At 56.2% G+C, this 25608-nt stretch overlaps 2 protein-coding genes across 3 annotated transcripts in view; one reads left to right on the top strand and one right to left on the bottom strand.

The window, feature by feature from the left end:
* The window catches only part of DNAH17 (dynein axonemal heavy chain 17), a gene marked incomplete at its 3' end in the record, with an annotated part of 118884 nt that overhangs the window by 83801 nt on the left and 9475 nt on the right, over positions 1–25608 (top strand). Inside the window, exons 55-73 of the mRNA XM_082371732.1 lie at positions 498–659; positions 2540–2773; positions 3956–4120; positions 5739–5834; positions 5978–6195; positions 8553–8760; positions 9008–9123; positions 9913–10105; positions 10392–10627; positions 11264–11386; positions 12846–13050; positions 13624–13788; positions 14422–14562; positions 14769–14939; positions 16499–16621; positions 17195–17388; positions 20495–20643; positions 21444–21571; positions 23364–23591. Coding sequence (XP_082227858.1) covers positions 498–659; positions 2540–2773; positions 3956–4120; positions 5739–5834; positions 5978–6195; positions 8553–8760; positions 9008–9123; positions 9913–10105; positions 10392–10627; positions 11264–11386; positions 12846–13050; positions 13624–13788; positions 14422–14562; positions 14769–14939; positions 16499–16621; positions 17195–17388; positions 20495–20643; positions 21444–21571; positions 23364–23591 — 3255 coding nt within the window. The remainder of the gene's footprint in view (positions 1–497; positions 660–2539; positions 2774–3955; positions 4121–5738; positions 5835–5977; positions 6196–8552; positions 8761–9007; positions 9124–9912; positions 10106–10391; positions 10628–11263; positions 11387–12845; positions 13051–13623; positions 13789–14421; positions 14563–14768; positions 14940–16498; positions 16622–17194; positions 17389–20494; positions 20644–21443; positions 21572–23363; positions 23592–25608) is intronic.
* PGS1 (phosphatidylglycerophosphate synthase 1) overlaps positions 7079–25608 on the bottom strand; it is a 67578-nt gene continuing 49048 nt past the window's right edge. For both annotated transcript variants that reach the window (XR_014238375.1, XM_082371725.1), the window contains one exon: positions 7079–8405. The gene's annotated coding sequence lies outside the window, so the exon portion shown is untranslated. The remainder of the gene's footprint in view (positions 8406–25608) is intronic.

The following is a 25608-nucleotide window of genomic DNA, read 5'->3' as shown; positions in this document are numbered from 1 at the left end:
ACGTTTAAATAGATTAGTTCAACTTGACCTTCAACATTCCCCCTTGGGGAAGCTAGCTGAGCTACCCAAGTTAGACCGAGAGCACTTTGGGTCCTTCCTCATCTGTGACCAGTAGGGCAGCTGCCCCTGGCCAGGTGGCCCTGCTCTCATTGCTCCCTCCCCCCAAGGACCAGACCTGCTAAAGGACCATAGCCCTCCCTGTTCTGGGACCTCACCTGCCCAGTGTGGATGTCCACGCCCCACTCCCTCCTGCACCCAGCCCTCCTTCCCCCTTTGTGGGGCCACCTCAGGAGGGCTCAGGGCTCCCCTGCACCCTCACCTCGTGATGCGATGGCCACACTGCCAGCTCGGACCTGGGAATGTTCTCCCCACCCCCACACTTGGAGATGGACACCATGCAGAGAGCTTTTCCTTCTAAAGGGGCTTTCTGCAAAAGCAGCGCAATTCGGCCCCAGCACTGCCGTCCCCCAACCAGCAGCAACTGTGTCTACTTCTAGGTAATCCTATGTTTCTCCCCCGTGGGATCTGTCCTACGTGTACGAGCGAGAAAATTCCCTGCCGTGGTCAACTGCACAGCCATCGACTGGTTCCATGAGTGGCCAGAGGACGCCCTGGTGTCCGTCAGCGCTCGCTTCCTTGAGGACACCGAGGGGATTCAGGTGAGTCACGGGGCACAGAGCCGGGAGGGAGAGGTCCCCATCGGGCCGGGAGTGGGGTGAGGCAGCTGAGGCACTCGCCTTGGGTGCAAAACTTAAGGGGGCACCAAAAACTTAATCAAGATCAGTGATGTTTTAATGCAGTATTTTAAAAAATCAACATTAATGCTGAAATGCTCAAAAATATCAAAATTATAAACAAAGACAGGCTGCCGTTTGTTGGTTTTGTGGCCCCGAGTTACTGTGCCAGGGGAACGGTCGTTTCAATCAGCGGGGGGTTCCGGGCCTCATATGGCTGCGGGCCCACAGGGCTGGTTCTGGGGGATCCCACGTGCGAACGGATTGAGCAGCTCGGGCTTTGAACATAGTCCCAGATTGGAGCCGACTGCAGAGCCCATATTTACTTTGATAAGTGTATACAGGCGCACACTTCTTTCTCTTGCCTTGGGCTCCAACATGGCTCTGCCCCCAGGGCTCTGCCCAGGGCTGCTGCCTCACCTTTGACCTGCCTTTTATAGGGCATGACAAGTAAGACGGGATGATATAAGCCTTCTTTTCTTTTCTTTTTTTTCTTTTTTTTTTTCCTTTTCCTTTACAGTGTCTTTTTAATTTTTTTTTTAAAGGCTCTTTTTTTTAACATTTTATTCATTTATTTTATTTTTTGGCTGCGCCATGTGTTAGTTGCGGCACGCAGGATCTTCTTTGTGGCGCACGGGCTTCTCTCTAGTTGTGGCATGCGTGTTTTCTCTCTCTAGTTGTGGCCCACGGGTTCCAGAGCACGTGGGCTATGTAGTTAGTGGCACGCAGGTTCGCTAGTTGAGGCGCACAAGCTCAGTAGTTGCGTGCAGGCTTAGTTGCCCTGTGGCATGTGGGATCCTAGTTTCCTGACAGGGGATCGAACCCACGTCCCCTGCATTGGAAGGCGGATTCTTTACCACTGGACCACCAAGGAAGTCCCTACAGTGTCTTTCTTTTATTGAAAGACGGTGCCCGCATTCACCGTTTGTGCTCATTGCTGGCCTAGAAATGGGCATTAACCTGTGACCCAGCTGATGCAAGTGATATGCAGGCCTAGAATAAATCCCACGTGGTTATAGTGTCTGATTTATTTTGAACACATATCCAGTTATTAAGTGGAATAAAATAAGTCTGAAATTAACGTCTTCTCTAGTTTTTAAAGATGGGTAAAGCCCCCCGCTTATCACTGTTAGAGCATTCAGTTGCAGGCCAAGCCTTCCCAGAAATGCCGCCATCACGTGTCCTCCACACCCCGAGTGCCTGTAGAGGTGGGGGCCTCCTGGGACCGGCGAATGGCCCCACCACTGGCACCAGCGAGGGCTGCAGAGTAGATGCCGAAGAAGCGTGTGTCGGATGAACACATTCCCAAATTAACCTGAATTACACTTAATATCCCTTGAACAATTCCTGGGGCAAAGCTCCCAGTGCCTGTCTTCGGGCAGGTGGGGCAGGCCCAGGTGGTGGGGCCGTGACCCTGGCATGGACGCGGGCCAGAGGGGGCTGGGAAAGGAGTTACTAAAACCCCAGGGTCTGGAACAGGAAATGTCCGATAAATGCTTGCAGAAATTACCTGGTTATCCAAGCATGTTGAATATGCAAGTGTGTGAGTCAGAGAGAGAACAGTAATAACCTTGGCTGTGACCAGGCCCCTTGGTGGTGCAATGCCACCGTCGCCCATGAGAGCCCTGCAGGCCTTGTTGTCTTGAGCCTCGTTTGACAGCTGAACCGCCAAGGTTGAGAGAGGGGGTACCACTCATCCAGGGTCCTCAGCGAGGAAGGGAACCCACCTTGTGGTCCACTGTGGCCAGCAGCCTCCTCTTCCACCAGGGCACCGGGGAATGAATGGTTCTGTCTTGTCTTTGTAGCCGGAAGTTAAGGCCTCCATCAGCCTCTTCATGTCCTATGTGCACACGACCGTCAATGAGATGTCCAAGGTATACCTCGCCACTGAGAGGCGCTACAACTACACCACGCCCAAAACCTTCCTGGAACAGATCAAACTGTACCAGAACCTACTGGCCAAGAAGAGGATGGAGCTGGCTGCCAAAATCGAGAGGCTGGAGAACGGGCTGATGAAGCTGCAGAGCACAGCCTCTCAGGTAGGAGAGCTGGGGCCTCGGGATGCGCTTCCGGAACCTTCCCCCAGGCATGTGACCCAAAGTAAGGGGACCGGGACCCCTGCCTCGGAGAAACTTCCACTGGCAAACCAGAGCAAGTATACGGGTTTTAACCTAGACGGTGGATCCCAAACGCCTTCCGGATGCTGATGTTATGACGGGTGCTTCCCAGGGGTCCCGCATCTGGTGGGGTTTGCTCATCCAGTCAAGTGCAGCCCGTGGAGGTGGGTCCATCCTGGAGCCCCGTTCACACTGCGGTGCCCAGATGGAAGAGCATCTGCCGTACTTTCACGCCGTGTTAATTTTTAAGTTTTCTGCCTGGTTTTAAATGTCCTCCGTGGTGTAGCCCCGGCTCCCTCTTTATTGCCCACTGTTGGCATCTCCGCGGGAGCCTGGTAAACAGCTGCCGCAGGCCTTGGAGCTGCAAAAGCACAGGTGGAGGGTGGCCCCTGACACGGGCTGCTGCACGGAGCCAAGGCCACCCCATGGGGGCGGAGAGGGGGACACGGTGGTGGGGCTGTCCATTCCTCGGACAGAGCTTGCCAGAGCCAACAAGCAGCCTGCTCCGTCCCTGGATAGGAACAAGGGAGAAGCCCGGCTCAGCAGGCATTTCTCTTTCCTCAAATGTACCTTCTGGGATTGGTCCTGGGACACAGGAAATGCACCCAGGAGAGGGCGGTTACAGCAACGGAGTGGCCTCCTTGCGCTGGAAATCATCCAGATGGGGAAGGGTGTCCCAGCCCATCACTTACCACTTCCCAGAACTCCCTCCGCCTGGCTGCCTAGGGCCTCGCCCGAGTGCCCGAGGGAGCTTTTTATCCCCGGCTCCCGACTCTCACGGCCCCATCGGCCTCCCCAGAACTCCTCAGCACCCTGCCTCTGCTGACATTGTTTTTATCCGGCCACCTTGATTGCCACCTCCTTGAACAACAGGAATGGGTCTTATACTTGCGACCCTGTGTATACAGTCGGTGCTCAGTAAATACTTACCTTGGAGAAGTTGAAAAAGCACTTAGAAATGCGTCACAGGGAGTGGTGAGCAACCGGCAGGCCTGCTGTTCTGCTCGGCCCCGCGGCTCCCATGGCCACCAGCCCGGCCGAGTAGGGGGCAGCGTGCGGTGGCCGGGGCCCCAGCCTACCTGTCTCCCTTACCTCCTCCTCTAGGTGGATGATTTAAAAGCCAAGCTGGCGATTCAGGAGGCTGAGCTCAAGCAGAAAAACGAGAATGCAGACAAGCTGATCCACGTGGTGGGTGTGGAAACAGAGAAAGTCAGCAAAGAGAAAGCCATTGCCGATGAGGAAGAAATCAAGGTGGAAGTCATCAACAAGGTGGGCAGACGGGCAGTGGCATGCGGCTCTGCTCAGCTGGGCCCTTTCCCCTAGTGGCCAGTCTCTCCTATGGGCCCGGGCAAACCAGCAGAAACCCCCCAGGGAGGGCATCTCTCCCAAGCGCAGGGCCCCCAGTTCAGCAGAGGGCTGCCCTCCCAGGCCCCAGCAGTGGCATCTCCTGAGCTGGTGAGAAATGCGGGTTCCCAGGCCCCAGCTCTGCTGAATCAGGTCTGCATCTTAGTGAGATGCCGGTGGCCTGCAAGCACGTTAATGCTTGAGAAGCCGTCCTCGGAGCCCTGGTCCTCAGACTTGCTGCACTAGGAGCCCCGAGATGTTCCAGTGCCACTGGCCCTGGCGGGCTCCACGCTGAAGGTTCATGTGCTTGGGTTGATTTCTTATCGCCCTTTCCTGCATGCCTTTTTTGTCATTAGTCATGCATCTGTGTGAGTGTCTAAATTAAGAGTCCCAGTAATTGTCTGCTGTCTCTTGAGAGGGAGGACAGCAGCAAGTCATTTCTTTGCCTGAGACAGCCTCCTTCCAAGGCCAACAGGAGGGGGACCTGAGCCCTTCCCTTCCCACCAGTGCTGGAGTGGGGAGGGTCCCGGGCCAGGTGGGGCAGCCGGGAGCTCTGCTCCATCCCTCATTGTAACCTGCGTGACCACGGCCCTGTTAGGGTGGTTGGTAACGTGCCCGAGGTCTCAAAATTAGCAAGTGACATAGTCAGGATCCAAGCCAGGACCCACACCTGCACCCTGAACTCGGGGACCTGCCGTCTGATACTCACATGCAGCTGTTAACATCTGGGTTCCCACCCCTCTCCAACCCCTGATCCAGAAACAGCCCAATCAGGCATGCTCCAGGGAAGCCTGGAGCTTCCCAGCACCACCGGCCAAGTCAGTGCCTTCCATGCCCTGTTCCCTGAGTCGTGTCCCACACGTCCCTAAAGTAAGGTACGGAATGGGATTCTCCAGGAGGTTTTCTGCAGAGAGACCCTCTTCTTTCTGTCCTCCTTCCTCCTTGCCCGGCAAAAGCTCCCAGCCCCGACTGGCTTCTTCATCTCTGTTGTCACGCAGGTGCTACTCCTGATTGATAGGTACCAAACTTCTCCTGGTCTCTCTGCCTGGTGCCTGAAGGCTCAGAGGGGTTCTTCCCGACCCAAAGAGCGAATGCATGCATGAATGAATGAATGCGTGCATGCGTGAATGAAGATGTTCTCACTTTAAGGGGAGGATGGGCTGCACCTCTGAAATGGTCCATCCTGGAGGGATGACACAGGGGCACCAAGAAATAAGGCCTCAAAGCCAGGGAGTGGCCTGTGTGGCCCCAGGTTTCCCCTCTGGTCCTGGAAGCTGGAGCCAAGAGAAGGAACAGTTCCCCTCCCTGAGTCCCAGGTCAGCTGACACCCAGCTCCTTCTAACCTGAGTGTTTCGGGGCAAAGGAGGCAAGGCGGGGAAAGGCGGGCTTCAGACGGTGACCCAGCAAGCGAGAGCGAAGGGCAACTCCCCTCCTCACCCCTCCTCATCCCTCCTTGCCCCCTCACACCGCCCAGGGCCCCCCCTTCACACACGCCCCCCAGATGGACCCCTGCACCCATCTTTCCCATCTGCCTTCCTTCCAGAATGTTGCTGAGAAACAAAAAGCTTGTGAAACAGACCTGGCCAAGGCAGAGCCGGCCCTACTGGCCGCGCAGGAGGCCCTTGACACTCTGAATAAGGTGAGGGCAGGAGGGGGAAGAAACGGGGAGCACGACGCCTGAGAAGAGAGGAAGAGAGGAGACGCCGTGGGGTCATCACCAGGGGCCTCCTGGTCCTGCTCGGGGCTAAATCCCCATTCTAGTCTGTCCGTCTGTCTTTGCAGAACAACCTGACAGAGCTGAAGTCCTTCGGGTCCCCCCCAGACGCCGTGGTCAATGTCACGGCCGCCGTGATGATTCTGACTGCACCCGGGGGCAAGATCCCCAAGGACAAGAGCTGGAAAGCTGCGAAAATCATGATGGGCAAAGTGGACACCTTCCTGGACTCCTTGAAAAAGTTTGACAAGGAGCACATCCCCGAGGCCTGCCTGAAAGCATTTAAGTGAGTTGGGGCTCGGCTGCCCCCATGGGGTCAGCTCCGTCCTCGTCCTGTTGGGAGCGCATCACGTCCAGGCACTGTGTGGTCCCGCCTGCCCCTGGCCTGCATGGTCCCAAGGGAAGTCTATGTTTGCTGGGGTGGGCAGGGTCTTGGGCGGCACAGGGTCTTGGGTGGCACAGAACGAGGTGGGACCCCCAAAGACAGCAGGCAGCAGTCTGGGCGAATCTGCCTGCCCCTGAGCTGCCCAGGCGTCAAGGTGAAGCATGATGCCAAGCTTGTGGGGAGCCTCATCACCCTCTGTCTCCCCAACCTTGCCCGGGGGGTGGGGGGTGAGCTGGTCCCTTAAATGGGGGGAGGGCAGGGGTGGATTGGTGGGTGGGGTCGGAGGGGGGCTTAGGTGGCCTGCCCACCCCCTTGGTGGTGCTGTGTGCAGGGATCATGCACAGGACCCTCCCTGCTTTTGCTCCAACACCTCAGAAGAGGCAGTTGGGTTTTAGCCTTTTTGTATCTTTTTGTTCATAATTTGCCCCAACTGTGCACGCATGTATTATTTTTAGTTCTTTATAGTTTCTTTGTATTTTGCTGCTTGAGGAGATATTTGTCCAGGTACAAGCACTCCAGCAAAGGGTCCTAGTGGGACTTGGGAAAGGTGTACAGGGGGGACCCCCACGTTTTGACCCATAAATCCAATGCGCTAGCATTGGTGAGCACTGCACTTGTGAACACTCTTTGCCTGGCCGTCCCCTGGCAACCCGATTTCAGGGCCGACCTGACCTGACCCCAACTGAGAAAGGGAGCCCCTCGCATGACCCCAGGTGAGACTCCAACCTCTCTCAGCTCCATCTGTTGAGGAAGAGGGCTGGACGATCGAAAAACATTTGATGACTAAGGAGTAGTTTAAAGTTTAAGAGAAAAGACAAGAAAAACACAGACCCACCTCCAGGGAGCAGCCTGTGTCAACATTTGGCCTATTTCCTTTCAGTCTTTTTTCTCAAGTTTTTTTCCCCTAGTTGAAAGAATACTGTGTATATGCAATTATCTGTTCTGCTTTTTATCTTTTACTTAACATCATGGGAGAAAAAAGACTTTTCCCTATGTTGTCAAAACACTTGATCAGCTTGATTTTTTGCTGCAGATGAACCGTAATTTACTTACTATACCTGCATTGCTGAGGGTTTAGGCTGTCTCCGTTTCTGCCGTCATAAATAACGCCATGATAAATGTCTTCTCCTTGTCACCCAGCAAACTTCTCAACTGTCACCTCCCCATGCTGTCTGGAGTGTGCTTAAAAGACGCAGACCCGTTGTACTATTTGCCAAATGAAGCGTAAAATATGCCAGAGTGAGGAGGTGATGGGCCGTGTTCCCCACCTAAATTCAAATCACACTTCAATTATTATTTTGAACTGTCCGTTTAGAATTCTTCCTGCAGACAGCTCAGTCTGCTGTGCTCAATGACGTTGCCATTATTTTAAAAACTCTAGTTAAGATGCTCTAGTTTCTAGAGCATCTTAACTGCATCTATGGGCATTTTTCCTCGTCCCTCTAGTACAATAACACCTACAACATCACCCCTTTTTCTTTTTAACATCACCTCTTGTAACTCTCATCCTTAGAGCCTTAGCCTCACTGGTGATCCCTGAAAACTGGGCACTGAGCTGAGGGGACGCAGAAGTGGCCCGTTGTGTGTGTGGGGTGCGGGGGAGCGGGGGTGGCTTCTGGGGCAGCCTGGCTCTGTGTGAATCCCCGCACTGCCCAGTCCAAGCTGTGTCACCTTGGGAGAGACACTTAGCCTCTCTGGGCCTGTTGCCCAGAGTCAGATGGGGTGAGGACACGTGCCAGGGCAGGGGCGGCTTCAGGACCTGACATATGGGCAGCACTCAGAACAGCACCTGACACGCGGCCCCTGATGTGAGAACTTGGTAAAGAAACCCTGGTTCCAACACTTCCTGTCGGCGTTACTCTGGGCAAGTTGCTGACCCCCCCGAACCCCAGTCTTCTTGCCTGGGACTGGAGTTGTTGCAGAATGAAAATGAGACCAGCCATATAAAGCAGCAGGAACAGAGAGGATAACAAAAAAAAAAACACAGGTTTTCTTCCATCATCTAAAATATAGGACTTGAAATCACTACTTCCGTTCCCCGTCACCCTCCAAATTCTACTCCAGAGGCCAGAATTCCGAGTTTCATTCTTTTCTTCTTCTTTCTGTAATCACTAAGATACAAAAAAAAAAAAAAAGTTAAATGTGCTCGCCGTCCCGTTGCTTGTAATGGGCGCCAGAGCCGCGGACGGATGCGGAGCTGGAGGCGGGACGGGGCTGGCGGGAGGTCTGCGTCCTCAGCGCCCGCTGTCCTGCTCCAGGCCCTACCAAGGCAACCCGACGTTCGACCCCGAGTTCATCCGCTCCAAGTCCACGGCCGCCGCGGGCCTGTGCTCCTGGTGCATCAACATCGTCCGCTTCTACGAGGTCTACTGCGACGTGGCCCCCAAGAGGCAGGCCCTGGAGGAGGCCAACGCGGAGCTGGCCGAGGCGCAGGGGAAGCTCTCCCGCATCAAAAACAAGATCGCTGTGAGTGCTGTCTGCAGGCACGGCTGGTCCGTGTCTCCGTTGGAGAGGGGTCGGCACCGCCCCCGCCATGAATTCTGGAGCAGCGCAGGAGCACGCAGGCCGATGTGGGGACCTGATCACCCCCGAGGCTGCCGGCCTCGGCCGTGTTCCCGGCCCTCCCAGGGCTCGGCTGCTCCCACTCCCGGGAGGGGAGCTGGGGACACCCAGCGTTGCCCGATTTCAGGGCCCGTCTGTCTTGTTCCTTCAGGAACTCAACGCCAACCTGAGCAACCTGACGTCGGCATTTGAAAAAGCGACAGCCGAGAAAATCAAGTGTCAGCAGGAGGCTGATGCCACCAATAGTGTGATCTCGCTGGCTAACAGGTGCCTTACTCCCTCCGAGGGACCCCTCCTGTCCTCAGACGCCGCCCCCCGAAAGGGACGGGCCCACAGAATGGCCTTTCGGGGGGGGGGGGAGGGGGGCTATGCCCCAGGTGGAGGCAGCAAGGCCCCCAGCCCCCACTTTCTGATACACAAAGTGATAAGATAAACCCCGGGAGGCCCCCAGGCTGTGTGCCTGGCCTCCCGTGGGATGTGGACTCACCTCTACCAAGGTGAAGTGGTCTTTGGTCCCTGGGAAGGAGAGCTGCTCGGAGGATGGTTAAGCCGGACCTCAGGCTAATCAAGCACAAACCTGTCAACGCTCTCAGACTCCTGGTGTGCCATTTAGGGTCAGGGACCAGCCCTCGAGCCGGCGGCCTGAGAAGCCTGAGGCACACCCTGGAGTCCCCACTCCACACAGGGCCAGGTGGCCGCCTCCGGACTTCCCGCTGCCCCACGCGCGTGCTCAGTGGCGTCCTGGCAGCAGCACGTGGGTGATGTGGTCAAACAGCCTCGGCGTCCACGTGACGTCGGCACCGTGGGGAAGGGAAACTCGGCGTTCCCAACCGCCTCCAGAAAGCATTAGTTTTGCTTCCCTCAAGCGTTTATTCCCCAAAACTTCCCCCAGAGCATGTTTTTTCCTGAACCGCCGAGCAGAGTAAGCATTTGAAACCGGAAGGTCCCTGGCGTGTTACAGGTGGAGGCACGCCTTGCCCGGTCCTCCGGTCCATCCTCTCTCCCACCCGACACACGTGCTTCTCTTTCGCCCACTGACCCCTGTCCCCATCTCAGGCTGGTAGGAGGACTAGCATCAGAAAACACCCGCTGGGCCGAGTCGGTGGAGAACTTCAAAAGCCAGGGGGTCACGCTGTGTGGGGACGTCCTGCTGATTTCCGCCTTCGTCTCCTACGTGGGCTACTTCACCAAGAAATATCGAAATGAGCTAATGGAGAGGTTTTGGATCCCTTACATACATCAGTTAAAGGTAGGGGATCCTGTCGCATCCATCACTCAGGACCTTTGGGGAGGTCCCCGGCAGGGCAGCCCCAGCCAGATGGCACCTTCGCTCCTGCGATGCAGGCTCCAGCCACTGAGGATGTAGACGGTGGCCCTGTGAGGCCGATGCCGACATCCCTTCTGGCCGGGTTCCAAGCTGCTCCTCAGGGCGATGCGAATGGCTGTCTTCCCCCACGCAGCCCGGCGGCCCACGTGTTGTTCGGAGAGCCGCTTTCCGCTGAGCGCTGAGTAAGGCCACATCGCCCCCTCGGCAGGTCCCCATCCCGATCACAGAAGGTCTGGATCCCTTGAGCCTGCTGACCGACGATGCAGACGTGGCCACTTGGAACAACGAGGGGCTCCCCAGCGACCGCATGTCCACAGAGAATGCCACCATCCTGTGCAACACGGAGCGCTGGCCCCTCTTCGTGGACGCCCAGCTGCAGGGTATCAAGTGGATCAAAAACAAATATGGCAGCGAGCTGAAGGCCATCCGCCTGGGACAGAAGAGGTGCTGGGCCGTGGCGGGTGGGGTAGGGGCTCCAGAGGTGGCGGCCGGCCGGGCCACGGTGCTGGGAAGTCCACCTGGGGCCTTTCATACTCGCTAAATGGATGGATGGGTCTTTGAAAACAAACACTGACCCACGTGTGGATTCTTTTAGTACTTGGCCCTGGGCAGCAGCGCGGGGAGTAAAGAGTTAAACTCGGGGCTCCTCTCTCCCCCGTTACCTGCGGCTCCCGCTGGGGGACAGCACTGGCCTCGGCTCCTGCCTGCGATGGTCCTGCCTGGTCATTTGCCAGCCGGGAGGCTGCGGGTGGTCATCTTCCCATCTCTCATCGTCATAGATGAGAAGCAATGGCCGTGACAAAGCTGCACTGGGAGCCTTCCCAGTGTGCTGGGCAGTGAGAGGAGACGCAGCTGTGGAACGTTTGGCTCAATAGCCATGAAGCGGCTCCACATTCGCCTCCCCTCCTGTCAGCCTGGGGCTGATTTACGCAGAAGGCCTGAGCGCCTCTCGGGAAGGAGGCATTTGGGAGAGGAATGAGCTGTTGGCCCCTCGGTCACCCCTCTCGGTTGCCTCTGGGGCAGGCACTTGCGCCATCACCGGGCCCCAGGGTGTTCACGGCCCCTGTGCTGTGCCCACAGCTACCTGGATATCATCGAGCAGGCCATCTCAGAAGGGCACACCTTGCTCATCGAGAACATTGGCGAGACCGTGGACCCGGTTCTGGACCCTCTGCTGGGCAGGAACACAATCAAAAAGGGAAAGTGAGTGGCAGCGTCCACCTCCGCGGGTTCACCCACGTGATCGTCCTCAGTGCTGAGGTCTGGCCTCGGACTGAGAGAAAGGGCGGGGCATTTCCTTTCCTGGGAGGAAGCAGGGGCTTCAGCAAAATACACGAAGGGACCCCCAGCTCCCAGGGGAGAGACTGGCAACTGCGGGGCTACACCAACAGTTTATTAGCGACTGCCTGCAGATCGCGATCCTTAATGGTCATCTTTTTTTTTTTTCCATGCATTTTGCAAATCTTGAGTATTCCTTTCTATTCAGGTGAGATTCACATAACATAATATTAACCAAAAGTGACCAATTCAGTGGCATCTAGGACACTGGTGCCTGGCTTCTTTCACTGAGTATCTTTTCCCAGTTCATCTGAGCTGTAGCAAGTATCCATACCTCATTCTTTCTTGTGGCTGAATAATACTCCATTGTGTGGACCTGCCACATTTTGTTTACCCGTTCACTGGTTGATGCATTGAGCTTGTATTACTTTTTTTTTTTTTTTGGCTGCACCATGTGGCTTATGGGATTTTAGTTCCCCGACCAGGGATCGAATAACCTGGGCCCTTGGCAATGAGAGTTCGGAGTCCTAACCACTGGACCACCAGGGAATTCCCTGTATTGCTCTTCTAATATAAACATTTAAATCAACTTTAAAAATGTAAAGGTCGGAGTTGATCTGAGCCACCTATAAATGCAGGGGTGCAGGCAGAAGCCCAGAACAGAGGTGACATAAATGTGCTGATGTCCTAGACTCTGAGAAGGGCCTGGCGTGAGTAGTGATACCCAGGGCTGAAGTTAGAGGCCCCCCAAAATGTGAGCTCGGCCAGAAAGGGGAGAGCAGAGTGGGGAGCCGGAGAGAAGCGACCCCCCCAGTGGGTGAGCCGACCCGGGTTCCCACACTGGCGGCTCATCAGATTCACCTGGGGAGCTCCAGGGATGTCCCGGTGTTCTGAATTGGGATGTCAACATCTTTCTGATGTTAATGGCTTTGGGGTGGAGCCCAGGCCAGAGTGTTTTTGCAGAGGCTTCCAGATGAATAAGATGTGCAGCCAGAGTCAAGTAAATGCCCCTAAAATAATCAGAACAAACCGGCCAGAAAGAGAGCAGGTGCGTTTTCTAGAAGGGCCGGTCACAGCCCAGAGAGGGATGGGTTTTTTTGTTTTTTTGGTTTTTTCCAAGTTGCAAATTATTTATTAATCAGTGTAAACCCCAGCACAATATGCCAACATGATTTCGTGCATTTAGAGGGGAAATACTTCTCGGTTAAGTGGAAAATTGTGCCGATGGCTTCTGGAAGACCTTTATTCTAAGCAGCTTTATAGTGAAACATTTCGTTGAGAAGTCTGGACCTTCCTCCCAGGCTGGCGGGAAAGGCAGTCTGTCTGTGCTGCCATCCCTTGGTCACCGGGGGCCCTCCTAACCCCTCCCTCCGCCGACCGCCAGGTTCATTAAGATCGGCGACAAAGAGGTGGAGTTCCACCCCAACTTCCGCTTGATCCTGCACACCAAGTACTTCAACCCCCACTACAAGCCTGAGATGCAGGCCCAGTGCACCCTGATCAACTTCCTGGTCACCAGGGACGGGCTCGAGGACCAGCTCTTGGCCGCCGTGGTGGCCAAAGAGCGCCCGGATCTGGAGCAGCTGAAGGTATGTCGAGACAGGAGGAGCAGGGCAGGCAGCTCAGAGACAGCAGGGGGCAGGTCACCGTGACCGCAGCGTCTGGCGGCTTTGAAGGTGCCCTGCTAGTCACACTGAGTGTGTTTGGTACGACAGAATGAGTCACTCCTCCTCCCCGGCTGCCTCCCGAATCTAATTCTAAATCAAGTGATGGCTTCACTGAAAGAACAGGAGTCACAGCGGTGCCCGGGCTGCCCTAAAGCACCGAACTCCTGCCCCACGAGAATGTCTCTGCTGCCGGCCCCTGTGTACCAGGCCCTTCCTTGGTTGGCTGAGCCATACACGTGGGCTCACAGGGGTCCCGGGCCCCACTCATGTCCCATGGTCCCCACGTCCTTGCTGCACAGCTGCCCATGACAAGCAGCTGCAAGGCCCCCCTACCCTGCTTGGGGGCCTCCACTCCGGCCCCTTTCTTCCAGGCCTGCCGTGTTCCTCCCGTTCCGAGTCCCGGGGCTTGGCCCTGAGCCCCCCGAGCCCCCCAGCTGGAGGACCAGGCCGTGCCAGCGACTGATTTCCCTTCCCGGGTCTCTGCCCCTCCTGCAGGCGAACCTCACCAAGTCTCAGAATGAATTTAAGATTGTTCTGAAAGAGCTGGAAGATTCTCTGCTGGCCCGTCTGTCGGCCGCATCGGGGAACTTTCTGGGAGACACAGCCTTAGTTGAGAATCTGGAGACCACCAAACACACGGCCAGCGAGATTGAGGAAAAGGTAAAAGACCATCTTGGGGGCTACCGCCTCGCCTCCCCCAGCCGGAGCACACAGGGGGCATGGGAGCTGGGCAGATGGTCACTGAGAAGAGAAGCCGTAGCCACATGGGGGCCCCTGGGGGCCCGGGGCAGGGTCAAGGGGCATGGAAGCCCGCCAGGCACATCTTCATCCATTCCTCTGTCGATGGACATTTAAGTTATTTCCATGCCTTGGCTATTGTGAATAGTGCTGCCACGAACATAGGGGTGCATGTATCTTTCTGAATTATAGTTTTGCCTGGATATATGCCCAGGAGTGGGATTGCTGAATTAGACGGTAGTTCTATTTTCAGTTTTCTGAGGAACCTCCATACTGTTCTCCATAGTGGCTGCAACCACCAACTTACATTCCCACCAACAGTGTAGGAGGGTTCCCTTTTCTCCACGCCCTCTCCAGCATTTGTTATTTGTAGACTTTTTAATGAAGGCCATTCTGACTGGTATGAGGTGATATCTCACTGTGGTTTTGATTTGCATTTCTCTAATTATTAGTGATGTTGAGCAGCTTTTCATGTGCCTGTTGGCCATCTGTCTGTCTTCTTTGGAGAAATGTCTACATAGGTCTTCTGCCCATTTTTTGATTGTTTGCTTTGAGGTGCAAGAGGCAAAAATCACAGAAGTTAAAATCAACGAGGCGAGAGAGAACTATCGGCCAGCTGCGGAGAGGGCGTCCCTGCTGTACTTCATCCTGAACGACCTCAACAAGATCAACCCCATCTACCAGTTCTCGCTCAAGGTGCGGCTGCATCCGGGCCCGGGGTCTGGGGCCACTGGGGCCCAGGCTGCAGGTGGGCTTGGGGGGCGGGAGCCAGGGCACCAGGCCTGACCAGCACCGGCACCCGGGTCCGAGCAGTGCCCCAGAGCCCGCGTGGGCAGCATGGAGCAGCCTCGCAGCCCACCCGCAAAAGCCCCCTGCATTCGGTGACCCCCCCCAACAACCAGGCCTTCAACGTGGTGTTCGAGAAGGCCATCCAGAAGACCGCCCCTGCCGACGAGGTCAAACAGCGCGTGATCAACCTGACGGACGAGATCACCTACTCCGTGTACATGTACACAGCCCGCGGGCTCTTCGAGCGAGACAAACTCATCTTCCTTGCACAGCTGGCATTTCAGGTAACATCTGGCCTCGATGCCCCATGTGTGGTCCTTGGACCGGCAGCACCGGAGCCCCGTGGGGTGAGCTGGGGGAGAGTGGGGGTGGGGGTTGGAAATGCAGATTCTCAGGCTCCGGCTCAGACCCAGTGGATCCAAACCTGCATTTTTAACAATATGCGGAACACACCTGGGCTCTTGAGTTGGTACCAGGGAAGGTGTCCCAGTGGGAGCCACTGAAGAGGAGGTCAGTTAAAGAGAGACGTCATTCTAGTCCCTTGAAGTCATGCCGAGCCGACAGTCCCGCCTCAGCGGTTAGCCCGCTGTGGATGGGAAAGAAAGGTACTAACGAGTAAACATCCCCCCTGTTTTTACAGACCTGCTGAAATATTTAAAGATTTTGGTTCCACTAAATTGATAAACAGCCTCTCTGCCACTTTGTTTGCACCGTGTTATAAGTGTTGTTGGGAACACGGATTTCATAGCTAGCTGGGGCATCAGTGTCAACCAAGCTTTCCATCCAAACTCCAACTTGGAATTAGGGGTCCAGGTTAAGGAGGTTTCTGTTCCATGTGAATCTCTGAGTAACGGGTTCACTGTTTCTCTCCCTGCTAAGAGGGCGTCAAGGTAAGTTTCCTTGATGCTCCCCCTAATTTTCCAGAGTAGAATGTATTCTTTTCAGGCCCAAAGAACTTTTTATTTTACTAAGATAAAAAAAAAAAGAGACCCTGACTCAGGGGAAACTCTCTGTGGAGTCTGGGAAAGCAGCCGTGTGAGCTCCTGACTGGGGAGGTTACAGTGACCACGGCCCCGGCTCCCCTGCTGTCCATCTGAGATGGAGGGGCTGGGCCAGTTGCCCAATGAGCCACTTCAGTGACCAAGACAGGGCCTGCTAGAAGCCCAGAGAGGTTGTGCGCACAAGTGGCAAGATGACTTCAAATGTGACCAGAAAACGTATATACCCAAAAGAATTGAAAACATGTATTCAAACAAATACATGCATGTAAACATTCATGGCAGCATTATTCACAACAGCCAAAAGGCAGAAACAACCCAAATGTCCAACGACAGACTATTGGGTAAACAAGATGTGGTCTCTCCGTACACTGGCCCATTATTTGTCCATAAAAAGAATGAAGCACTGACACACGCTACAACACGGATGAACCTTGAAAACACGCTCAGATGCAAAAGGCCTCGTGTTGTATGATTCCATTTACTGGAAATGTCCAGAACAGGCAAATCTGTAGAGACAGAGAGTAGACTGATGGTTGCCTGAGGGTGGGACTGCTGAAGGGTAGGGGCTTTGCCTCTGGGGTGATGAAAAAGCTCTGCACCTGGACAGCGGTGATGGTTGTACAACAGTGTGAATGCACTAAATGCCACTGGATTTTAGACTGTAACAGGGTTAAAATGGTACATTTTTATGCTGTGTGTATTGTACCGCAATTTAAAAACAAACAAGGTGCTGACCAAGCTTTGGGCTGACCCCAAAGGGGCAGGACAGTGCTTCCCCTGCAGGCAAGGGGTGTGAGCCCCTGTTGTAGGACAACATCTAAGCGAGCCCCACGGCCCCTCAGGTCTTGTCCATGAAGAAGGAGCTGAACCCGGTGGAGCTGGATTTCCTTCTGCGGTTCCCGTTCAAGGCCGGGGTCGTGTCACCCGTGGACTTCCTGCAGCATCAGGGATGGGGCGGCATCAAGGTTGGCCTTCAGACTTGAACACTGTGTTCTCTCCCCACCTCGCGGCCTCTCCTGCTCGCCCTGGACATGTCTACAAGGTGCTCCCGGCCGTAACATTCAGTAGAACATGGAGGCCTCAGAGGTGGGACCAGGCCCTGCTGGGCTGCCTGCCAGCTCACGGGGATTTTGCTGTCCTACTGCAACGCAGCAACTTCACCATCACGTCCCTGCAGGCGGCAAGCTGAGCCGCGATGGGCCCCAGGGTGTGTCCAGGGGTCGCCCCTCCACCGCTTCCCCTCACTTCCAGGAAAATGCAAAGTGTCAAGGCTACTCCTCAGAATCCTGGGGCCCTCACTGTGTCAGTTCAGACAGACCAGAGGAAGGCGGCCCCCTGGGATGAGCAGGGCCCCTGTTGCAGAGCCCCCGAGAAGCAGCCAGGAGTCGCATCCCCGATCAGATTCCTCCCTCGTCCCAGCCATTCATCCCCAGCCGCTCATGGTTTGAGCGACAGGCCCCAGGGTCATGCTTTTCCCGGAGCCCGCGGGGAAGGCGCCCACCGGGACGGGGGAGAGCTGAAAGGCCGTCTGCCCCCAGGCCCTCTCGGAGATGGATGAGTTCAAGAACCTGGATAGCGACATCGAGGGATCCGCCAAGCGGTGGAAGAAGCTCGTGGAGTCAGAAGCCCCCGAAAAGGAGATCTTCCCCAAGGAGTGGAAGAACAAAACGGCGCTGCAGAAGCTGTGCATGGTGAGGTGCATGCGGCCCGACCGCATGACCTACGCCGTCAAGTGAGTGCCCCCATCCCCACCCCACCCCCGCCCCAGCCTGGGCCTGGGCCTGGGCCTGGGCCTGGGCCTGGGCCTCAGGGCTGGGGAGTGGGAGCCTCGGCCACATAGTGGACGGGATCCCATCCCACCCACCAATTCCCGTTCTGAGTTCTCGTAGCTCTGGGGTCTCCGAAGGTGGCCAACAGGAACCCCCGCCTCCCCTGACCCTGGGTGAGGAGAGGCGCCCCGAGATAAGCGACGGTAAGATAAAACTCCCCGGGTTGGCCACCAAGATTTTAAAAAAGCCTGTGCGCGCTGCCAGTGCAGGGGACACGGGTTCCAGCCCTGGTCCGGGAAGGTCCCACATGCTGCAGAGCAACTAAGCCCGTGCGCCACAACTCCTGAGCCTGTGCTCTAGAGCCTGTGAGCCACAACTACTGAGCCTGCGAGCCACAACTACTGAGCCCGTGTGCCGCAACTACTGAAGCCTGCGCACCTAGAGCCCATGCACCGCAACAAGAGAAGCCACCGCAATGAGAATCCCGCGCATCACAACGTAGAGTAGCCCCCGCTCACCACAACTAGAGAAAGCCCGCGTGCAGCAACGAAGACCCAATGCAGCCAAAAATAAATAAATAAATAAATAAATTTATTAAAAAAAAAAAAAGCCTGGGCGCGAATGACCTCCGAGGCCACGACCACGCGGGGTCCTTTAAGGATGCTGTGGGGAGAAAACAGTGGCAGAGCCATCAGCATCCGAGAACTTTCATGGCCTCAGTGGCTGGATTTAAAGTAAATCTTTTATTTTTACGGCTCGTTTGCAAAGAGAACCATTCTGCTTTCGTGAACAATCTCTCCGGACCTGAAACGCCTCCAGGACTGGAAACTTACCATCGGGTTTCAGCTCCCATTCCTTTCACTCCCCAAAGCACAGAAAGACTTCAGGAATATCAACAGCTGTAACATCTGCACGTCTGGCCCGGGCAGGCCATGGCGTCATGGGGGAGGGAGGGAATGAAACAGGCCCCATTCTCAGAGGGGCATCTTGGTTTTCCGTTTGTCCTAGTGGCCTGAAAGCCACCAGATTTCCCAAAAGACGCCCACGTCCCTAATAGAATTCCCCTCTGACAAAGCAGAGGCCTGACTCACACCCACTGGTTGTTCACAGATGTGTGTTTCTGTTCTGCTTTGTTTTCCCGGGACTGAAGAGGAAAGGGACCACAAGGGGTTCTGGGTGCAGGAGGGGAGCGGGTGGAGTGAAGCAAGAAATCACGTCACGAGGGAGAGTGGAGCTGGTCCAGGGAGAAAGCAGGAAGGCGTCCCGGGAAGGTCAGACACAGTGTGGGGAAGGCCAAGGCGAAGGGCACTGAGCATCTAGGGGGACACCGCCCACCGGGCGAGCTGAGCACGTGTCCAGACCCACGGCCCCCAGAGCACTCTTGAGAGTCACCCGAGTCACCACGGCAGAAAACACATCGGGACCGCGTGGGCGACTGCAAACGCCAGGCGAACCCAAGTCATGCTCTGCGACGGTCGCGAGGAAAGCAGATTCACCTCCCGAATCAAACATGGCAGTGGAGCTCAGGAGCAAGGAAATTCAACTCCAAGTCCACGGCGAATAGGAATAACAAACAGTCGTCAAGAGAGTGGGTGCCAGACGCGCTCAGAGCCTTCCCCCCCAACCCCGGGTTCACTCCGCCCTCCGCCAACCCCTCGAGCCGGGCACCTCCCCTCCTCCGGGTCCACAGGCCCAGGGAGGGTAACTCGCCCATGGCGGGGCGGGGTGCTGGCAACGGGCTCCCCAGAACAGCAGCCTGGGTCTGTAGCACCTGCCAGCGTGCAAGCCGCTGGGGGCGGCTCCAGCACCCCTGTGCCCAGGACACAGCGCCAGGAGCAGCGGAGCCCGAACGGAACCAGGCGCCCACTATGCTGCATCATCACTTCAGCCGCAGAGAATGACCATGTGGCCCGGCCACGTCAGGAGCAGCAGGGAGCTCGTGACATTCCTGCCCCAGGCAGGACCTGTACCTTCTAGAATTCCTTCCCGGGCAAGGATACTAGCACTGACATTCCAGGTCAATTCCAAAGGCCAGAATCAAGCACAACCAGGGGCCTTGAGCAGGAGCCCCCCCACCGGCCTGTGGTCAGCACTGGCTCAGGAGTCTGTACAGAAGCCAGCAAAGGCCAGACCGGGGAGTGAATGACAGGTATCATTCCCACGGGAGTGGGAAGGCCCGCCTGGCACCCGCCCGCAGACTCCCCGTTGACTCAGAGGGAAGCTTCTATGTGAACAGGTCCACCCACGGGTCTCCACGAGGCTCAGAGCGCTCAGATTGCCGACTCCTTGGGCATAAGTGCGTCCTCTCCAGGGAGGCTGCCATCGTCCTTCTTTCAAAGACCGCACTGGACATAAGTTTAGCTACTGTGGTTCATTCAGATACAGTGAGCTCGGCCACCTGTGGTCAAGGGAGAGGGGCAGAGAGCTGAGATCCCAAGGTCACCCTAAGAGGGGCCTCGACTGACCCCAGCCTTATCAGGGTCAAGATAGAGTTTGGGGCTTGGAACAGAGAGGTGCTTATGTAAAGAGAAGTTTGGGTTTTTCCTGTGACTTTCCTGATGATCAATGTTTTGCGGTCCTTGGAGCTCACCAAAGCGACTCTAATGCACGTGTCCTTCCTCCTCAGAGCCCCCGTCGGGGGAGATCCTCAGGACGCAGAGGCCGATCTAGGTTCTGCCCCTTGTTGCTGCCCTGGTCTGGAGAGCAGATAGGAAGTGTGTGGGAAACAGGAAGTCACTAGAAACTGATCCCTTCCTTGGGAGCGCTGAGGTGTGGTCATCTGGAACGCTTGCGGCCCGGATTCCCTCCCGGTTGACCTTGCACGCCTTTGAAAGTGCAGGTGGCATCAGCTGGCTGAGAGCCTCGCACCCGTCTGTGCACAGGTGGCCGGGAGCAAAGGTTGTCCAGCGCGAACACCGCCAAATACCACACACGCTCCCCCCCACCATCCCTGCCTGCAGGAGGCCCCTGTAGAGACCGCCTTTCCAGCTAGAGGCCCTTCTCTGCCTAAGAAAGTCCCCCAGAAAAATGGTCCCTGCCCCTGGGTCTGACCAAGCGTGTCCCCCTCAGGAACTTTGTGGAGGAGAAGATGGGCAGCAAGTTCGTGGAGGGCCGGAGCGTTGAGTTCTCCAAGTCCTACGAGGAGAGCAGCCCCTCCACCCCCATCTTCTTCATCCTCTCCCCGGGCGCTGACCCCCTGAAGGACGTGGAGGCCCTGGGTAAGTGCAGCCGGGTCTGGAGAGAAGCGAGTCCAAACCGCAGAGAGACGGCCCTTCACGCCCACTAGCAGGGCAGGTATCAGACACACGGAAATGACAGGGGTCGGGAGGATGTGGAGAGATGGGGGCCTGTGCACTGCTGGTGGGAACGTGAGCAGGTGGTCCCTCCCTAAGTCACACATCGAGTCACCACATGTCCCGGCAATTCCACTCCTGGGGACGTTCCCAACGGAGCCGAGAACAGGTGTCCAAACAAACAGGTCCCCTCACAACGGCCAAAAGGTAGATCCAACCCACACGTCCACCAGCTGATGAATGGCTGATGGCAAAGTGGTAAATTCATAAAAGGGAACGAAGCACTGACACAGGTTACACCGTGGACAGAACGAGAAGACACTGTGCCGGAGGCAGGAAGCTAGACACAAAAGGATCCACGTTATACGATTCCTTGTATCTGAAACGTCCAGAACTGGGGAATCCGTAGAGGCAGAAGGCAGATTAGTGGTTGCCAGGGGCTGGGGCGGGAACAGGATGCAGAATGACTGTTTAATGGGTACAGGGCTTCCTTCTGGGGCGATAAAATGTCCTGGAACCAGATAAACAGTCGCACGACACTGAATTGTTAAATGTCCCTAAATCGTACACTTTAAGATGGCTTTTAAAGTGGTACATTTGATGTTATGTGTATTTTACCACCATCTTAAAAGGGGGAGGGTGTGGAATTCCCAGCTGTGGATCACAGAAGCTCCATTGTTGTCATTCAGCCGTCCCCATGCTTTTCCTGTTTTCCTTTCCTTTAGGGAAAAAATTGGGATTTACCATAGACAACGGGAAACTCCATAACGTGTCCCTGGGGCAGGGACAAGAGGTGGTAGCGGAGAATGCCCTGGACATGGCTGTGGAGAAGGGACACTGGGTCATTCTGCAGGTACGGGGGTGGGTGGCACCCGTGCCTCTTGGGCGAGGGCTCCCAGCCTCAGCGCCCGCGGGGCATGGCCTGAAGGCCTGAAAGAAAGCAGGTTATGGGATTCGCGTTCACAGGCGTGGCTGGGAATCCTACAGCCCCTGAAGGAGGGGGCAGGAGGCGCCCACGCCAAGCACAGCTCTGCCTGGGTTGGCAGGTGGTATGAGGCACCACCACTGAACGTGTGGATTCTTCAGCAGTGAGAAAGGCATCCCCTCCTCCCCCTTGTTGGCTCAACTGCCCCTCCTCGGTCCTGCAGCCTCTCCAAGCACCACCCCCCCCCGACCACCGCCAGGGCCCGGCTGGCCCCACTGCAGGCCCGCCTCGGCTTCCGCAGACCCCACGGCATGGCTGATCTCAGTCCACAGGGCCTAGCCTGGTCCCATGCGGGGACCTCAGCTTCGAGTCATTTCTTTCTGTTCATTTCCTTTTACAACATGATCGCCCTGACAAGTCCAGTTACCATCTGTCACCAAAGACATTACCTCATATTCCCCACACTGTACATTTCATTCCTGTGACTCTTCTATTTTGTAACTGGAAGTGTGTACCTCTTAATCGCCCGCACCTATTTCTCTCCTCCCCCCACCCCTCTGGCAGCCACCTGTTTGTGCTCTGTATCTGTGACTCTCTGTTTTGCTATGTTTGTTCATCTGTTTTGCTTTTTAGATTCCATGTACAAGTGAAATCATACAGTATTTGTCTTTCTCTGTCTGACTTATTTCACTTAGCATTGTATTCTCTAGGTCCGGCCATGTTGTCGCAGGTGGCAAAATTTCATTCTCTTTTATGGCTAGTATTCCATTGTGTATATACACCGCATCTTCTTTACCCACTCACCTGTTGATGGGCACTTAAGTTGCTCCCACATCTTGGCAATTGTGAATAATGCTCCTATGAACATAGGGGTGCACGTATCTTTTGGAATCAGTGTTTTCATTTTCTTTGGATAAATACCCAGAATTGGAATTACTGGATGACACGGTAGTTCTATTTTTCATTTTGTGAGGCGCCTCCAAACTGTTTTCCATAGTGGCTGCGCCAATTTACAATCCCACCAACAGTGCACGAGGGTTCTCTTTTCTCCAAGTCATTTCTTTTTTTTTTTTTATTAATGTATTTATTTATTATTTTTGGCTGCATTGGGTCTTTGTTGCTGCGTGCGGGCTTTCTCTAGTTGCGGCGAGTGGGGGCTACTCTTCATTGCGGTGCACGGGCTTCTCATTGCGGTGGCTTCTCTTGTTGTGGAGCACGGGCTCTAGGGTGCACGGGCTTCAGCAGTTGTGGCACATGGGCTCAGTAGTTGTGGCTCACGGGCTCTAGAGCGCAGGCTCAGTAGTTGTGGCGCACGGGCTTAGTTGCTCCGCAGCATGTGGGATCTTCCCAGACCAGGGCTCAAACCCGTGTCCCCTGCGTTGGCAGGTGGATTCTTAACCACTGCGCCACCAGGGAAGTCCCTCCAAGTCATTTCTTTTTACCCAAGCCTCTCAGAGGAGGGGTGGGGACCATATAATCTCAGCCCTTATGCCGGTGGAGGGCGGGAAGGACTCGCCACAAGGCTGGAGGTCCTGAACGAACTGAGAACAAGCTTCAACTCTGGGGCCTCAGTTGCTCAGTGAAATTATCGAGCGTGGCCAGCGCCCCGGGAAGGGCGGACAGCGGGGTGGGGAGTGCGGGTGCCACTGGGGAGGGGCCTGCCCTGTGGGCCCGGGGTGGGGAGGAGTGAGCGGGCACTTAGCCCTGGTCTTGGCCGCAGAACATCCACCTGGTGGCCCGCTGGCTGAGCGCCCTGGACAAGAAGCTGGAGCGCTACAGCGTCGGCAGCCACGATGACTACCGCGTGTTCCTCAGTGCCGAGCCGGCCCCCGGCCCCGAGTCCCACATCATCCCCCAGGGCATCCTGGAGAACGCCATCAAAATCACCAACGAGCCGCCCACGGGCATGTATGCCAACCTGCACAAGGCCCTGGACCTCTTCACCCAGGTAGCGTGGCCTCCCCCCGTGCCCCGCGCCTGGCCCAGCGTCAGCGCCTGCCGGTTCTCTCCCACCCACGCCACCCCCAACGCGCACACACTCCTTGAGCCACAAAATGAACAGATCCCCGAAGGACTGTGCAAAATGCAACTGATCTAAAGTGCCTGGCGCACAGCTTCATAGAGCAGAAATGTGTATTGCCCATCAGTTTCATGACCTGCACGTCAGCCCCGGTAAGTGCGGGCCGGGTCCTCGGTTTGTCCGAGCACCTTAGGAAGGGGCCAAGCTCCCGAGGTGGTTCCCTGAGGGCCATTCAGCCCAGACCCCTGCTCTCACTCCCCGTGAGACGCGATGCTGTGGGAAGGCCGGGTGCGGAGGGGATGGGGCCGCAGCGCCCGGTTGGAGGGCGGTGGTGACAGACGGGAGGGCGGTAGTGCCCGCCGCACAGGACTCCGTGCTCTGGTCCCAGGCCCAGTCTTCCTCCCTCGACAAGTAGGCCCCACTGCCTTGTGGAGGGGCGCCGGGTGCCCTGGCCCTCCAGGGTGGGTAGGGGGGCCTCGGCCTGCCTGTCCACGCTGTGTCTGCCTGGACCTTTGTTCACGTGACTCCTCCCCCGTCCAAACCTCCCAGCCCCCAACCTGCCAGGTGTGTAGCCTTCCCTGGCACCCCTGCTCCCCTCCGCAAATCCCTAGCATCTGTGTCCATTCTTTTGGTACCTGATCTTCATCTGTTCTATACTAGAACTTTCTGGGTGCACGCATTTGGTCTCCCAAGTGAGTCTAAAACCGTTTTGAAGAAGAAACCCCGTATTCTCCGATAATACCCAACAAAGATCTACGTATGGAGCACATTGTGCCAATGTTGCGTAAAGTCTATATCTGATCTCTTTAATTTATGTGACAATATCTGAGTCATCCACTAACCACTCCCTATGGGCTTAAAGGACCCACCAAGGTCAGAGTGTAAAGTCACAGAGAATGGAAAGCAGGAAAACAGATGTGCAGACCGGGTCCTTCCTCCAAACAGTACGTCCGTGTGCCCAGGATGTGGTAGGCTCAGGGAACAAACAATGAACAAGATCCGTTATGCGGGTGACTGGCCTGAGTCTGGTGAGGGGCGTGGATGCGTTCACAGGAGTGAGAACAGGGTGTGATGCACGTGTGGGGACATGCACGGAGCCCCAGGGCGACGCAGCTCACACTGGGGGCCGCAGGCCGGTGTGGGGTCCCAGAGCTGTTTGCTGCTGTCTGTGCTGAGTCAGCACGGAGGTGGAGAGGAGGCATGCGGTGAATTCTGTAGCATTTCGACATCGCTGTCAATCCGAGCACGTGATCCGTTTTTCATTTCTATCATATTTTGCTAAAATATCAGTCCGTGATGGAGTGGGGGAGGGTGGCGAGGTCGGCAGGAAGCTGGTCCCCCACTTGCAGGAGTCTGGGGCCTGCTCCAGGCCGCAGAGTGGCTCCCGAGCCAGGCTTGGCCGGGAGGTGGGTGTCGAGGTAGAGACAGCTGACGCCCGAGGGGCAAGCAACAGAAAATGCAACAGCCTCTGGGCCCGGGGAGCAGCTCCCCACAGTGCGTGGAGCCCGCTGGGGCCTCTGGCAGGGGACATGGGGGCCGGGAGAACGCAGAGGGGCTGCTGGGCTTTGCGGAGGTGCTCTGGCTGCTTGGAGTCAGCGGGAAGCGCAGTTGCTGTCGGGCAGGAGCGAGGAGGGGCCGCCCGGCTGAGGACAGGTGAGCGGGGACGTGGCCGGGGCTTGCTGAGGTGCCCGAGGGCTCCCTAACTCTGTGCATCACCTAAGGCGTCTGCAAAGATCGGAAGGGAAGCCATGAGGAAAGCTGGGCCCTGTTGCTTCCTGACGGGACCCTCCCAAGATCGGGGGCCCACTGCCTTCACAGAGTTTCACAGGAAGAGGCAGTAGTGGCTGGGATGCACCCAGACCATCCTCGGGCACCCCTGTGACCACAGAGCCCAGAGGCCCGGGAGGCCAGTGATGAGCGCTCCAGCCAGAGGGAAGTCTCTGGA

Source organism: Balaenoptera borealis (genome assembly GCF_965194805.1).
Source record: "Balaenoptera borealis genome assembly, chromosome: 20".
In the NCBI taxonomy this organism is placed as follows: Eukaryota; Metazoa; Chordata; class Mammalia; order Artiodactyla; family Balaenopteridae; genus Balaenoptera; species Balaenoptera borealis.
Note: the sequence above shows the minus strand (reverse complement) of the source record. Positions and strands in the feature narration are given on the sequence as shown.